Source organism: Ictidomys tridecemlineatus, chromosome 10 (genome assembly GCF_052094955.1).
Source record: "Ictidomys tridecemlineatus isolate mIctTri1 chromosome 10, mIctTri1.hap1, whole genome shotgun sequence".
NCBI lineage: Eukaryota > Metazoa > Chordata > Mammalia > Rodentia > Sciuridae > Ictidomys > Ictidomys tridecemlineatus.
This window is the reverse complement of record NC_135486.1, coordinates 3,297,344-3,311,511: the sequence shown is the minus strand read 5'-3', so window position 1 is coordinate 3,311,511 and position 14,168 is coordinate 3,297,344. Positions and strand designations below refer to the sequence as shown.

Genomic DNA, 14,168 nt, shown 5'->3' with positions numbered 1-14,168 from the left:
GCGACTTCTTCCCGCACATTAAACACTGCACACTCCTCTGCACAGAAGAAAACCCACCTTCACTTTGGTTGTTTGTGGTGCTGGGATCGAACGCGGCCCCGCACACGCCAGGCAGGCGCTCTGCCGCTGAGCGGCATCCCCAGCCCCCTCACACCTGGACTTTTATGTAATTTTTCAAAAAAGGAAAGAGATAAGACAGGAAAAGGGGGGAAGGGACGGACGCAGGGCGACAGGAGAGGGTCTGGCCAGGGGAACCGTCTCCCAGGCTCGCGGGGGCTGTCCCTGCGTGAAGTGACGGCCTTGCTGCCTGGCAGGCGTGCCTTTGGGGTGGAGGGCCTCGAGGTCTGTGAGGGCTTTCCTGCTGCACTCTGCCGCTGTCACCTCCCAGCCATCTAGATAAGCAAGGCCAGGTGGGAACAAAGCCCGCGAAGAGCAGTAGGCCAGCTGCAGGTCGCATGCCTGAGGCAGAGGATCCCAAGTCTGAAGCAGCAACTTAGCAAGGCCCCAAGCGACCTAGGGAGACCCTGGGATGGGGCTCAGTGGGCAAGCACCCCTGGGTCCAGTCCCCAATACCAAAAGAGAGAGAGAGAATGAGAAAAAGGAAAGTGAGCCACGAATATGTCAGACTCTTCGACCCCCAACTTTTCTTCCTAGAAGGCCTATTTGAGGACCGTCTGCTGTCGCCGGGAAGTCCTGAGCACTGGTCCTGAGCATGGGCACGCGGCGAGAAGAGCTGCAGGACCGGACCATCGTCAGGATCGCGGCTCACCTGCCCGACCTCATCGTCTACGGAGACTACTCTCAGGAGCGACCCTCCGTGGACTACTTCGATGGAGTCCTGATGTTCGTGGACATTTCAGGCAAGTGCAGAAGGGGCCCTGTCCGGTGGGCGTGAGCCGCGCTGGCGCTTGACTCCTGCCCGCGCTGTTCCTGAGGACGCCCTCCCCAGGACACTGGCGCAGCCTCTGGGCCGGCTCTCTGGTCCGCCCCACCTCAACTGCCAGTCGTGGGCAGAGCTTCACGAGGCCCACGTCCCTCACCAGGGAGGGGACTCCAGGCTCCAGCGTCCCTACTCCTGTTTCACTGACTCCTGCCCCAACCCCACTCCCGCTCCTATCACAGCAAACTCAGAAATGATCGCCCTCGGTGTTTACGTCTCAACACTGAACTTGCCATTTCTTCAAAGGAGTTGAAATGCGTGTTTTTATTCTCCTGGAATGAAAGTTCTATTCCCAGTTACAGGAATCGCAGCCATCACTGGACAAGTTGAGTCTGAACAAAAGAGCCACCTGGAACCTCTCCTTGGCCCCTAAGATGATGAACAGATAGAGGAGGCTGCATGCGTGACACCTGACCAGCCAAAAGACCATTAAGAAGAAACTCTGAGCCATGTGCAGCGTGCACCCCTGTAATCCCAGAAAGCCAGGGCCAGGCTGAGGCAGGAGCGTGGCAAGTTGGAGGCCAGCCTCAGCAATTTAGTGAAGCGCTCTCTCTCTCTCTCTCTCTCTCTCTCTCTCTCTCTCTATCTATCTATCTCTCTCTCTCTCGGTACTGGAGATTGGCATTTACCATTGAGCCACATCCCCGACGCTTTTTTGTATTTTACTTAGAGACAGGGCCTCACTAAGTTGCTGAGTCTGGCTTTGAATTTGCAATCCTCCTGTCTCAGCCTCCAGAGCCACTGGGATTACAGGTGTGTGCCACCGCACCTGGTGTGGCCCTTTCAGGGGATGTAGCTCAGTGGCCGAGTGTTCTGGGTTTAACCCCAGTACCAGAAAAAACAAAAAGGAAAAGAAACAAACAAGTCCCCTGCTCTCGAGCGCAGCCATTGTCGGCATCTTCTAGCTCCGCTTGCTCCTCCGAGTGGCCAAGAAAGCCAGCTGCACATTTGTTGCAGGTTTCACTGCGATGACAGAGAAGTTCAGCACAGCCATGTACATGGACCGCGGGGCCGAGCAGTTGGTGGAGATCCTCAACTACTACATTAGCGCCATCGTTGAGAGTGAGTGTCCCGCGGCCCCGGCTGGAGGAGGTGTTGACGCCTGCTCCTTCCCTATGTGTGGTTTGTGGCCAAGTGCAGTCACCCAGCTGACGTTGGAAGCAGGCCTTTCCCTGCGTGGGCTGTGGCACACTGAAGGGGGTGGACAAGCCTCAGGGCACAGGCGGCCCGAGGGAAAGGTGCTGTGCACCCAGAGGGGCTGAGGTGCAGGCTGCCCCCAGCATGCTCAGCTCTTCTGAAATCTGCCCTCCATACAGCCCAGACTAAGGGAGAGCGTGAGCAGATCCCAGGGTCTCCCCACCGTGTGTCCTGAAGCCCTCCCAGCTGGGTCAGGTCCCCTTTCCACCTCTGCCGGCCTCTGGTTTGCAATGATAATTTGAACTGTTCATGAAGAGAAGGGTTTGTGGGTGGGGTGATCTCTATGCCCACAGGGCCGTGGGCTCTGAGTTCCCTGGCAATGCCGTAAGGTCACCCTCTAGGCAGCGCTTCAGGCTCACAGAAGCAGACCTGGCCGGTTCCTCCTGCACGCTGCTCAGCACGGTCGCTCTCAGCAAGTCCGTGCAGACCCGCAGCTCAGAGAAGAAAATGTCCCTTTACAGCGCAGTGGAGACAAAACAGCCCAAACCCGCAATGACCCCACGGACTGCCATCTCCCCACTTCCTGCCTCCTGTGCTGGTGGGGTCCTGTCACTTGGGCACACACATGTGCACATACTCACACAAGCCCACCTGGTCCCCGGAGGAGGGCAGCCATCCCCATAGGCACAGAGTGGAGCCCTGAGGCCTGGCCCAGCGTGCTCCTGACGGCCTGGAGGCACCGCTGGGCCTGGCGGGAGGTGTCTTGAGACCAAGCCTGTCCTCCGAGCTGCTGCACCTGTGGCAAGGACCCCGTGGCCACTGGCGGAGGCAGAGCGAGCTGACCCCCCTTGTCTCTCCTCAGAAGTGCTGATGTTCGGGGGAGACATCCTGAAGTTTGCAGGTATGGAGGACGCACCGGGGCTGGCTGAGAGTGCACCTCACCAAAGCTGCCCTCCACCCAGGCCCCAAGTCCCGCGTGTCTCTCCCAAAGGTGACGCGCTGCTGGCGCTGTGGAAGGTGGAGCGGAAGCAGCTGAAGAACATTATCACGGTGGTGATCAAGTGCAGCCTGGAGATCCACGGGCTGTTCGAGGACCAGGAGGTTGAGGAAGGGCTGGACGTCCGCGTGAAGATAGGTGAGCTCCTGGGCCGCTGCAGGGGCCCAGGCAGGGCCAGAGAGGGTGGCCTGGAGGCGGGCGGAGCGCCGTGCGCCACCTGAGAGAATGTGGGCCGGCCTGACGCTGCCCAGTGGGCTACCACAAAAGCAGCGTGGCTCCTTCAGTAGCTGGCACACGGGCACCACTGAGCAGAGGGCCCTGGTTAGAGCCGGGGCTGGCATTACTCTATCTCATTAAGCTACCCTCGGTTGTGCATTAAGCACAACCGAGGGTAGCTTGCCATTGGGCAGATTCAGCGAGGACATCAGATGGGCCACCTGTCCCCCTTGTAGGAATGATGTGCCACAACAGCCCGTCCCCGGCTCCCACTGTCTGCAGCACTCCCTAAGGTCAGGCGGGTGCGGCTCCTGCCGCTGTGTTCCCACAGTGCTGCGGACACTACGCAGCCAGCTCTTCCCCTTGACCACCATCCCAGGGTGCAGGCATCGCTGTGCCCATTTCACAGGCGAGGAATGGGATCCTGCGGTGCAAACCATGAGTCACAGAGCAACGTAGCGGATGTTGGTGTCAGTGTCCGCTCGGCTAAACCCTTTACCCCAGGAGCCTCTGTCGGAGCCGATGGGAACGTCAGAGGTCATCCAATTAACTGTTCCTCGCCTCCTTTAACCTCTGCCCCCTTTTGCTGTTATTTTAAATTTTCAAATAAATTACATGTTCTGTTGTGGGAAAAGAAAGCCCTCTTTTTGTTTTCCAAGCAAACACCTACAGAGACCGAGCTAGAACCCTTCTTGAGAATGACAGGAGCCTCAGCCCTCGAGACTCCTTTCCCCTCCCCTCTGGCCACGTCTAAATGCGGGACTCTACGGTTTCATTTTAGTTGAAGCCTCAATCTCTTATAAAATGAAAATCCTCCCCAAATCAGGATTATTAGAGTTGTTTTCTATTGCCATTATGTACAAATAAACCAAAGACCCAGTAAAATAACTTTGGGCATTGGTAGGGACAACACAGAAAGGCTAATACTAGTAGCTGAAATTTCTAGCTTCAACAAATGGGGCATTTCAGAAGACCTGAGCCTGGAAGGGACATTCTCTGATCCTTATGTAAAACTTTGTAAATGGGATTTGCCTTGAGGTAGAGGAGTCAAGATTCTGACTCCTCCAACAGCTTGTCCTGCTGGGAATCCCCAGGACTTGTGCCCACCTGTGGCTCCCCTGCTTGCCAGGGCTGGCTGCTGGCCACATCTCCATGCTGGTCTTTGGAGATGACACACGCAACTACTTCCTGGTGATTGGACAGGCGGTGGATGATGTGCGCCTTGCACAGAACATGGCCCGAATGAACGATGTCATTCTGTCACCCAACTGCTGGCAGCTCTGCGATCGGAACATGATTGAAATTGAGAGGATTCCGGATCAGAGAGCAGTTAAGGTAGGTGTGACTTGCTGCCTGCAGAACGTCCTGCCAGTTTGTGCCAGAGGTTGGTTCCCCAACATTCCTGGGCTGCAGACAGGGTGGAGCCAGTCTGGGCTAGACTAAGTGGGCTTTGGCTTAGGAGCCAGCTTGGTGGGCTGAGGAAGAAAGCAGGCTTACTGTGGGCGCCTAAGGATGTGGAATTGAGGTACTGAGGTCCTCGGCAGGGGCAGGGGCCCGGACGGTTAGTGACCTTGCTTAAGGAAGGATCTGCTGGCTGTTACCTGGGAGCAGAGGGAGTTGTTTTGAGGGCGCCATTGGCCCTATTATCACTACCCAGCACCCTCCTACCCAGGGCTAATGCTCACTAGCATGAGGACTGGAGGCAAGGGATGACAGCCAGGCCACTGGAGGGAGGACAGGCCTCTAACTTGCCTAGAACTGTCCTTGCAAAATGGCTAGTTAGAGAATCGGTGCCTTGAAGACAGATGTGGTGGTTCACACCTGTAGTCCCAGCAACTCTGGAGGCCGAGACAGGAGGATTGAAAGTTCAAAGCCAGCCTCAGCAAATTAGCAAGGCCCTTTCTCAAAAAAAATATAAAAGAGGGCTGGGGTGTGTCTCCGTGGTTAAGCGCCCCTGGGTTCAGACCCCGGTACCCTGTGCTTTGAGAGTGTGAAAAGGGAGGAGAGCTGAGTGGGCAGGGAGGGGCTGGCACCACGGAGATGAGGCCCAGGTGGGAGGCACTCACGCCCGGGACATCCTTCCACCACCCTCCCACCACAGACCCCCCCCTCCTGCTCCTCCTCAGTCCACGCCCAAGCCAGGAGCCAGCTGGCTAGGACAGCCATGTCCCCACCTGCCGTCATTTTCACACCTTTCAAAACGGTTTTAATTTTGAATTGATTTTAGACTTTCAGAAAAGTTATAAAAATACAGTTTGCACATATTCTCACTATCAAACAAAGTATGTGTTTGGGGGCAGAGAAGGCAGAATACTCCAGAGGCGGGCATGGGGTGGGGTGCACCCTGTCGTCCCAGCTCAGGAGGCTGAGGCAGGAGGACAAGGCCAGCCTCATCAACCTCAGTAACTTAGTGAGAACTTGTCTCAAAATGTAAAAAGGACTGGGATCTAGCTCAGGGGTAAAGTTAAATCCTCAGTACCAAAAATAAAAAAATAAATAAAATCTTTAAAAAAAGAAAGAGGGAAGATTTCAGTGCCCAGTATATATACACAGATACACAGAGGGCCCTTCCAGAGGACTAACCTGTATATCTTTGGCCAAGTTTCCCTTGATGAAAGAGCATCGTGCGGATCTGTTTGTGTTTGTTCTTGTGCCCCCATTTCTTGACGCACCCACCATGCACCTTGGCTATGGTTCTCCCACTCTTCTTCTTTTTTTAGGGGGGGGGATGCGGGGGATTGAACCCAGGGGTGCTTTACCACTGAGCTACATCACCAGTCCTTTTTATTTTTTATTGTGAGGCAGGGTCTTGCTCAGCTGCTGAGGCTGGCCTCAAGCTCTGATTCTCCTGCCTCAGCCTTCCCAGTTGCTGGGATCACAGGCGAGTGCCACGGGGCCTGGGTGAACATTGAAATCTTAGTGAATAGTTAGAGAAACTTTTAAATTTTTCTCTTTGGAGCTGAAGATGGAACTCAGCCTCCCACATGTAAGCACAGGCCCTCTCTGAGCTAAAACCCGAAGCTCTAAATTTTTTACTTAAATTTTCAGTTTTATGGGGCTGGGGATGTGGCTCAAGCGGTAGCGCGCTCGCCTAGCATGCGTGCGGCCCGGGTTCGATCCTCAGCAGCACCACATACCAACAAAGATGTTGTGTCCGCCAAGAACTAAGAAAAAAATAAATAAATGTTAAAATTCTCTCTCTCTCTCTCTGTCCCCCTCTGTCTCTCACTCTCTCTTTAAAAAAAAAAAAAATTTTCAGTTTTATAAGTTAAAGAGCTTTTGTGTTTAAGAACACCAATCACTGTTTACCTAGACACGCAAGAGCATATTCCCGAATTTCTACTGGAAATTCACACTAAAGGACCAGATAACCCTCAGAACAAGTGAGAACTTCTCTTTTTCTTTTATTTAGGTTAACTTCTTAAAACCACCCCCTTCTTTTAACTTTGAGGAATTTTTCACGAAATGTATGACCTTCATGGATTATTATCCTGGTGAACACAAAAGTAAGTACCCTCCATGTAGGTGACCCCTTGCCCCTCAGCACAACTCCCGGTCCTACCAGCAACCCAGAGACCTGCTTCGCGTCCCCTAGAAGAGCAGTTCTCAGTAGCACCCTCTCCCTGGACACTGGTCCCCATCCTCATCTTCTAAGCTCTGGCTGAGTTTCCCTTGATGAAAGAAAAAGTGAAGCCTCTTTGAATCCGACTCAAGCCTCAGACTCTCTGAAGAGCATCGTGCGGATCTGTTTGTGCTTGTCCTTGTGCCCCATTTCTTGACACAGTGCACCTTGGCTATGGTTCTCCACTCGTCAGTCCTCTAATTCTTCTTTATTTTAGTTGTTTGGAGCCTGGGTTGTGCTGGGTTGCCTGGCTCACCACAGCTGGCTCCAGCCATCTCCTGCTTCAGCCTCCTGAGCAGCCGGGTCAGGCGTGCCCAGGCTGAGCCACTGACACCTTGTCCCTGCTCTCAAGCTTCTGCCCTCTTCCCTGTCTGGGGCTGCTTCTCGGCCACCAGTAAGCCCAGCTCAATGGCTTCCTCTCCAGCCTCACCCGAGGTGGTTCATCTCAGATTGCTCTTTTTCTTGAGGCTGTTTCTCCATTTCCTCATCAGAGGACAAAATTACAACAATTTAGAGAACACCATTGGCTGTAGTCGGCGAGTCCAGAATCCACAACACCTGGTTCCATCAAGGAGAGTAAGCGTTCCGAGGAGGGGCGCAGACCGAGTTGGTTTTGTAAAGAGAAAAGGGCTGTGGAAGCAGGATCAAAGCAGAACAAGCGACTGGTCATTTCAAAGTGACTTTCTTGGGAAGCAGGGCCAAGGAGACAGACAGAAAAATAGCATCCATCGGCCTTTTCATGTGCCTTTTCATGTGTCAATTGTGCCAATTGGCACTGTTCTGTTGGGAGAGTTTGCTGATCCCTCTTGTCCTGATTCTCCCAGAAGGTCAGAGACGCAGCTTAGTTTTAGCTGGGGACCTGGAGCTTCATGACAAGTGGCTCCCTTTTGACCTAGCCCCAGGCCCCTGAGGAGCTTAGTCCAAAACAAAGGCCTCCTGCAGTTTCCTTCAGCAGTCACCAGCCCGTCCCACCCTCCCTTGCTAAGTCCACCCTCCTCCTGCCCTCCTAGACTTCCTGAGGCTTGCCTGCATCCTGGATTCTGATCCTAAACTGGAGATGTCCCTACAAAAGTATGTGATGGAAAACATTTTGAAGCAGGTATGTTCATAATTGAATTTTTGGCTTTTACTAATGGCTAGTAAAATTGTCTAGTGAAATTAGGACATTCTGTATATGGAGATGACAAACTTGAAATTCATTATTCAAACCAGGATACTTACTACCTAGGTTGGGATGTTGGGCGTAGCTCAGTGGCAGACAGCTTGCATAGCATGTGCGAGGCCTTGGGTTCAGTCCCAGCACAAAAAAAAGATGAAAGTGGCCTTATTCGTAGATCCACTGTGACAACAAGCATCAACCAGAGGCCAGGCGCCACGGGGCCCACCTATAATCCCAGCGGCTTGGAAGGCTGAGACAGGAGGATCTCAAGTTCAGAGTCAGCCTCTGTAGGAAGGCCATAAGCAACACAGTGAGACCCTGTCTCTAAATAAAAAATAAAAAGGGCTGGGGGTGTGGCTCAGTAGTTAAGCCCCTGGATTCAATCCCCAGTACAGTACAAAAAAAAAAAAGAAAAAGAAAAAAGAAAAAAGAAAAAAGAAAGAAAGAAAGAAAGAAAGAAAACAAGAAGAAGAAAAGAAAAGCATCAGCCAGGCTGTGTTGCCTTATGCGACTGGACAGGCAGGAGGAGCTGCAAGCAGGTGATGCAGGAGCACCCATTCTGGGTGCCACAGGGCACACTGGAATAAGTGAGTGTCAGGGCAGCGTCTCTCCAAGGCCCTTGCATTAGTTTTGAGACTTAACAGTATAGATAATTAGAACACTTTAAACTACCCTCACCTCCCCAAAGCTTCCCTTTCCATTCCCTTAGATCTGGACTTTCAAATCCACGAAGCCACGGGAATCCCAACTAGCTCTCAGCACTCGCCACACGCTGGTCACTCTGCTATTGCATTTACTTATTTATTTAGGTACCAGGGACCAAACCTAGGAGCACTTTACCTCTGAGCTACATCCTTTTTATTTTTTTATTTTGAGACAGGGTCTCGCTAAGCTGTAGAGGCTAGCCTCGGACGAGCTGCCCCAGTCCCCCGAGTAGCTGGGATTGCAGGCTGTACTGTCATGCCCAGCATAACCCTGTTGCACATGTGAGAAAACTAGTACTCCTGTGGTATAAGAGGTGCTGCTGGGATTTCGACCCTGGTCTGAATTAATACTATAGTTTGGACGTGGGCTATCCACTGTCTGACCTGTCTGACGTACATCTGTTTTAACCCTATCAAAATGCAGTTGTGTCCTCCAGGACATTTTTGTATGACCAGCTTGACCTGTGATTAGAGGCCTTCGTGGTGTGTGGGGATTGAAAAGGTATTAGAACACACCTTCCACGGTCAGCCCAGTGTGGAAACTGCCTGCAGTGTCAGGGGCTGGGGCTGCGGGGCAGAACCACTCAGCAAGGCCCAAGAGCCGGTCATTGTCTGCAGCCAGGGCAGGAGCAGGAGCACTGGGACCACCCCATCTCCCCCAGGCAGGGCGCTGGCCAGCAGGGTTTGGGTTGGGAAAACGCCCACATACTCACATCACACACGGAGGAGGGCACCTTCCTGAGACCTGCAGTTCCAGGTCATGGTCACCTGTCCAAGAACCTAGGCGGGGACACCTCGGGGGAGAATTCATTATTATAGAGTCCTTTCTGGGTCCTGTAGAAGGAGTGAGCCAGCGACTCTGACTCCGTGATCAGGGCTGGTTCCTTGCAAGCTTCTCTGCAGGGCTGCGTCTGCCCCAAACAGAACACCAAACATCTTGAAAGGAGCACAGCTGCCGACAGGGGTGGTTGCCCCTAAAGTCACCTGCCTAGCAGCAAATGCTGGTGTTGCTATTGTCCTACCCTGGAGAAAGTCACTTCCTACACCCGACCCCACCGCCCCAAGGGACATAACAAATTATGCTTTATTTGGGGCAACCAGGTGGGAGCAAGGTCTGCAGGAGGGATAGGGAATCAGGGTGACTCCCAGGGAAAAGGAGCACTCTCGGGTGATAACGAAGGAACACCTGGTAAGAGGTCCAAGTATACTCACGCTCCTGACTTCCGTGCCACCTGTGGATGACTTGCAGCAGAGAGGGGACCTAGATGAACTACCGGAGAGGCAGGAGCTGGTGCCGAGTGCACTGCTGGAGTAGGGTCTGCAGAGTTGGATTCTAGTCTGCGGCTCTCTCCTTACAGGACCTTGGGGGAATTATGACACTTCTCCATGTATTATCTGATATGTAAAATGGGAAAAATAAAACTGATTTTATTTTGCCTGAAGAGAGAGAGAATGTAATGTGAAAATCTTCCAGAAGCCACAGGGTTATGAAAAGGCTGAATTACACAGTGCACTTTTGTTCGCTTCTGGAGGTGCTGGGAAGGCATCCAGGGCTCTTTGCATGCTAGTCAGGAGTTCTACCAGGGCTGCAACCCCAAGCCCTAGCTTGACAGTCTTATCCTACTGTCAGAAAAAGAGAGGCCATGAGAACAGCAGCTCCTCCCCCTGTCCTGAGGCCTCACAATGGTATGTGGGAGCTGGTCCTTGGGGAGATGGAGTGGTTGCCGGCTGGACATCCCAAGGGGAAGATTCCACTCCAGGCCACTCCCATCAGCTCAGCTCTGGGAGGCTGGCTCTGTGGGCGACCTCACATACCCTGACAGCTTCAGCTTCCTGACCTCTCCAGGCTGCTTTCCTCCCAGGGACAACCTGGGTGTGGGGCGGGGGTGGTGTAGCTAGGAAAGGTCCACCGCAAGGGCCCAGAAAGCTGCTTTGTATCCTGCAGATCGACGACAAACAACTTGGGGGTTATTTGTCTGAGCTTCGCCCGGTGACGATTGTGTTCGTGAACCTGATGTTTAAAGAGCAAGACAAAGCAGAGGTCATAGGCACGGCCATCCAGGATGCCTGTGTGCATATCACTTCTGTCCTGAAGGTCTTCCGAGGCCAGATCAATAAAGTCTTCATGTTCGACAAGGTAAACATGAGCTACGGGATGGGACCTGCCAGCAGTTGAGGTCAGTGTCCATGGCCAAGCTTGTTGGCCAGTGGAGGGGACAGACAGGTGGAAATCTGACCTAGAGGTGTCAGTCTCTGTGCGTGGCACCCGCTGGGTGCCAGGCACTGCCCCGGTACTTTGCACACGTGCACTCCTTTCCTTCTCACGACTGCTCCAAGTAATAGGTGCTGCTGTCGTGGTCCCCATTCTGGAGGCCTGGATTCTGAGACAAGTGGGGACAGGACTCAGACCTGGGCGGCCTGCCTTCCCGGTCTGTTCCCCAGGCTCAGCTGCTCCTACTCCTCTCCCTGCTCCTACAGCTCCAGCCCACTGCATAAGGTGATTCCCAGGGATTTAGGGCCAAGCTAGGAAGTGTGTCCCCAGGAGCTGGTTCATGTGGGCCGCCTGCCACATCAGGGCCCGCCTGCCACATCAGGGGCCACCTGCTACCTCAGGGACCCCACCTGCCACCTCAGGGACCCCACCTGTCACCTCAGGGCCCCACCTGCCACCTCAGGGCCCCCACCTGCCACATCAGGGCCCCCACCTGCCACATCAGGGACCCCACCTGCCACCTCAGGGCCTCACCTGCCACATCAGGGACCCCCACCTGCCACATCAGGGACCCACCTGCCACCTCAGGGACCCCACCTGCCACCTCAGGGACCCCACCTGCCACCTCAGGGACCCCACCTGCCACATCAGGGCCCCACCTGCCACATCAAGACCGCCACCTGCCACATCAGGGCCCCACCTGCCACCTCAGGGCCCCCACCTGCCACATCAGGGCCCCACCTGCCACATCAGGGCTCCACCTGCCACATCAGGGCCCCACCTGCCACCTCAGGGCCCCACCTGCCACCTCAGGGCCCCCGCCTGCCACCTCAGGGCCCCACCTGCCACATCAGGGACCCACCTGCCACCTCATGGCCGCCACCTGCCACCTCAGGGCCCACCTGCCACCTCAGGGCCACCTGCCACCTCAGCGTTTGCATCTGTGGCTCCTCTCGGGCTCTCAAGTGCCTGTTCACTGTTCTCATCGGGGCTTGGTCTGTCCTGTGAGGGACGAGTGACCTGAGACGTGGTGGTGAGAACTGCCTCCCTGTGTGGTAGGAGCAGGGCACGTGACCTGCCCCTCCTCTGCTCGCCCCTCCAGCAGGCACTCAGTGGGCATTCCACAGAGGCTGCAGCCACTGAGCGCCCTCTGCCAGCTCAGAGAGCTGCAGGACTCCAAGGCGCCCACTTCACCGTCCGTCCCCTCAGGAGGGTCCACGAGCCCAGGGTCCCAGAGAGCAGTCTGAGGTCTCTCAGGCCAGGCTCCCAGGGCACGGTGTGACCCCACGAGCCACTGAGCGTCTCCGAGCCTGGGCTCATTACCTGCCGCTCCTCTTTCGTTGTTGAGTGAGTGAGTGATTGAGAAGGGTCTGGCCGTGCTGCCCACAGGGTGGTCTCCACCGGAGGCAGGCAGAGTGCCAACCTGGCGCCTTCTGCTCTGTGCCCTCTGACCAACTCAGAGCCCGTGGCGTAAGACGTGGGCTCCAGGAGAGCAGACAGGAGGGGTGCCCAAGGGGACGGGCACTGGAGGAAGTCCCACCCAGAGACTGGGAGTGGCTCTGGGCTGGGAGTCCAGTGCCACTGGCCCCGCTGACCCCCACAGGGCTGCTCCTTCCTCTGCGTCTTTGGCTTCCCGGGGGAGAAGGCCCCTGACGAGTTCTCCCACGCCTTGGAGAGTGCCGTGGATATATTCGACTTCTGCTCTCAGGTCCACAAGATCCAGTGAGTGTTGCCCCTGACCCTTTGAAAATATCTGGGGGGGCTGGGAATGCAGCCATGGTGGAGTGCTGCCCCGCCGGCACCAGGCCCTGGGTTCAATCCCCAGCACCACACACAAAAAAGATATGGGGTGGGGCCCAGGACAGAGAAGGAGGAGGAAAAGAATTCAGGGCCCAGTTCTGGGCCTCGTCCCTCCTGCTCCTCTCCAGGCCACGTGCAGTTGCCCTACATGGATCCCGCCTGGGAGAACCACCGCTGGGTCCCCCTTCACCATCCCCCTCCCAGGCCTCTTTGCTCCTGTCATCCTGGAAGTGCTCATTATCTATCCCTCCCCCACCACGCCAGCACCGTGTCCATCGGCGTTGCCAGTGGGATCGTCTTCTGTGGCATCGTGGGGCACACCGTGAGGCACGAGTACACGGGTGAGCCCCAGCAGCCCGAGCGCTGGCCCTGGGCGGAGCAGCAGGGAGCCCAGCAGGAGCGCTGTCCTGAGAGCTCTGTGTGGGACCAGGCGCTGGAGGGAGGAGCTGGAGGCCCTACCCATGGAGCGGGGCTTTTGTAATAATGCCCTCGCTCTTGGAATAGGTCAGGACCCCTTCTTAAAATGATGACCATTGGCATTTCTGAAAATAACACGACCTTCACGCAAGAGTAGGGACGAGTAGCTGAGATCCCTACTCCCCTGCCTCCCGAGAGGTTGAGCAATCAGGCATCTAAAATGCTGGACACCCCCGAGCTCCCGAGATACTTATGTCCAAAGTGACACCATAAGATTTCCTTCAAAGTAGTCCTCGGTGGGCAGTGGAGAGGCGAGGGTGGGGCAGGGTGGGCCGCGGGCATTGTTGATCTGGGCTTGAATGCCAGGGAAGCTCCCCACCACAGAGTTTGTCAAAGGGCAGACTGGTTCAGAGATCATACAGGATCATACAGGATCGGGCAAGGCTTCATTCTGTAAAACAGAGTGCGTCCCGAAGGGCAGAGCAGGCGGGAGACAGCAGACACAGAGCAAACAGCAGATTGGTCCCTGGGTGGTGTCCTGGAAAGGCAGGACAGGGGACAATGGGGAAGTGCCTGACTGGTCAGCTTCAGGTCAGCTCTGGCCTAAGGATAAAGGCAGGGAGCCTCAGGCGCTTGCCACTGGGGCTGGCCCATTGGGGAACGAGCGTTTCCTGCTCCTGATTTTCCCTCAAGTCCAGATGGCAGCTTGGTGGGAGTACAGGGAGCTTTGGCATGGGGGAGTCTGTTTTGAGTTTTACTCTGGTTTCTGGGGGCCCAGTGCAAGAGCTTAGCCCAAAACAATGGCCTCCTATAATTTTTATTTGACAAGGTTTATAAAAGGATGACCTGGCTGGGGTGTAACTCAGTAGCACTGAGTTTGCCTGGCACATGTGAGGCCCTGTCTTTGGTCCCCAGCACCAGAAAAAAACAAAACAAAATACAAGAAAGGAATGTTCATGTTAAA

At 55.0% G+C, this 14,168-nt stretch overlaps 1 protein-coding gene across 8 annotated transcripts in view; it reads left to right on the top strand.

Annotated features, from left to right (window-relative positions):
- Adcy10 (adenylate cyclase 10) overlaps positions 1 to 14,168 on the top strand; it is a 69,541-nt gene that overhangs the window by 13,619 nt on the left and 41,754 nt on the right. For 5 of the 8 annotated variants that reach the window (XR_013426324.1, XM_078022254.1, XM_078022253.1 and 2 more), the window contains 10 exons: positions 655 to 860; positions 1,898 to 2,002; positions 2,940 to 2,978; positions 3,069 to 3,212; positions 4,420 to 4,625; positions 6,703 to 6,796; positions 7,923 to 8,011; positions 10,721 to 10,912; positions 12,591 to 12,709; positions 13,052 to 13,128. Coding sequence is in view for 7 of the 8 variants with exons in the window: in XM_078022254.1 (XP_077878380.1) it covers positions 713 to 860; positions 1,898 to 2,002; positions 2,940 to 2,978; positions 3,069 to 3,212; positions 4,420 to 4,625; positions 6,703 to 6,796; positions 7,923 to 8,011; positions 10,721 to 10,912; positions 12,591 to 12,709; positions 13,052 to 13,128 (1,213 nt within the window). In the remaining variant the exon portion in view is untranslated. Of the gene's footprint in view, positions 1 to 654; positions 861 to 1,897; positions 2,003 to 2,939; positions 2,979 to 3,068; positions 3,213 to 4,384; positions 4,626 to 6,702; positions 6,797 to 7,922; positions 8,012 to 10,338; positions 10,462 to 10,720; positions 10,913 to 12,590; positions 12,710 to 13,051; positions 13,129 to 14,168 lie in introns of those variants that run through there. The other 3 variants (XM_078022258.1, XM_078022257.1, XM_078022259.1) reach the window with 3 other exon arrangements.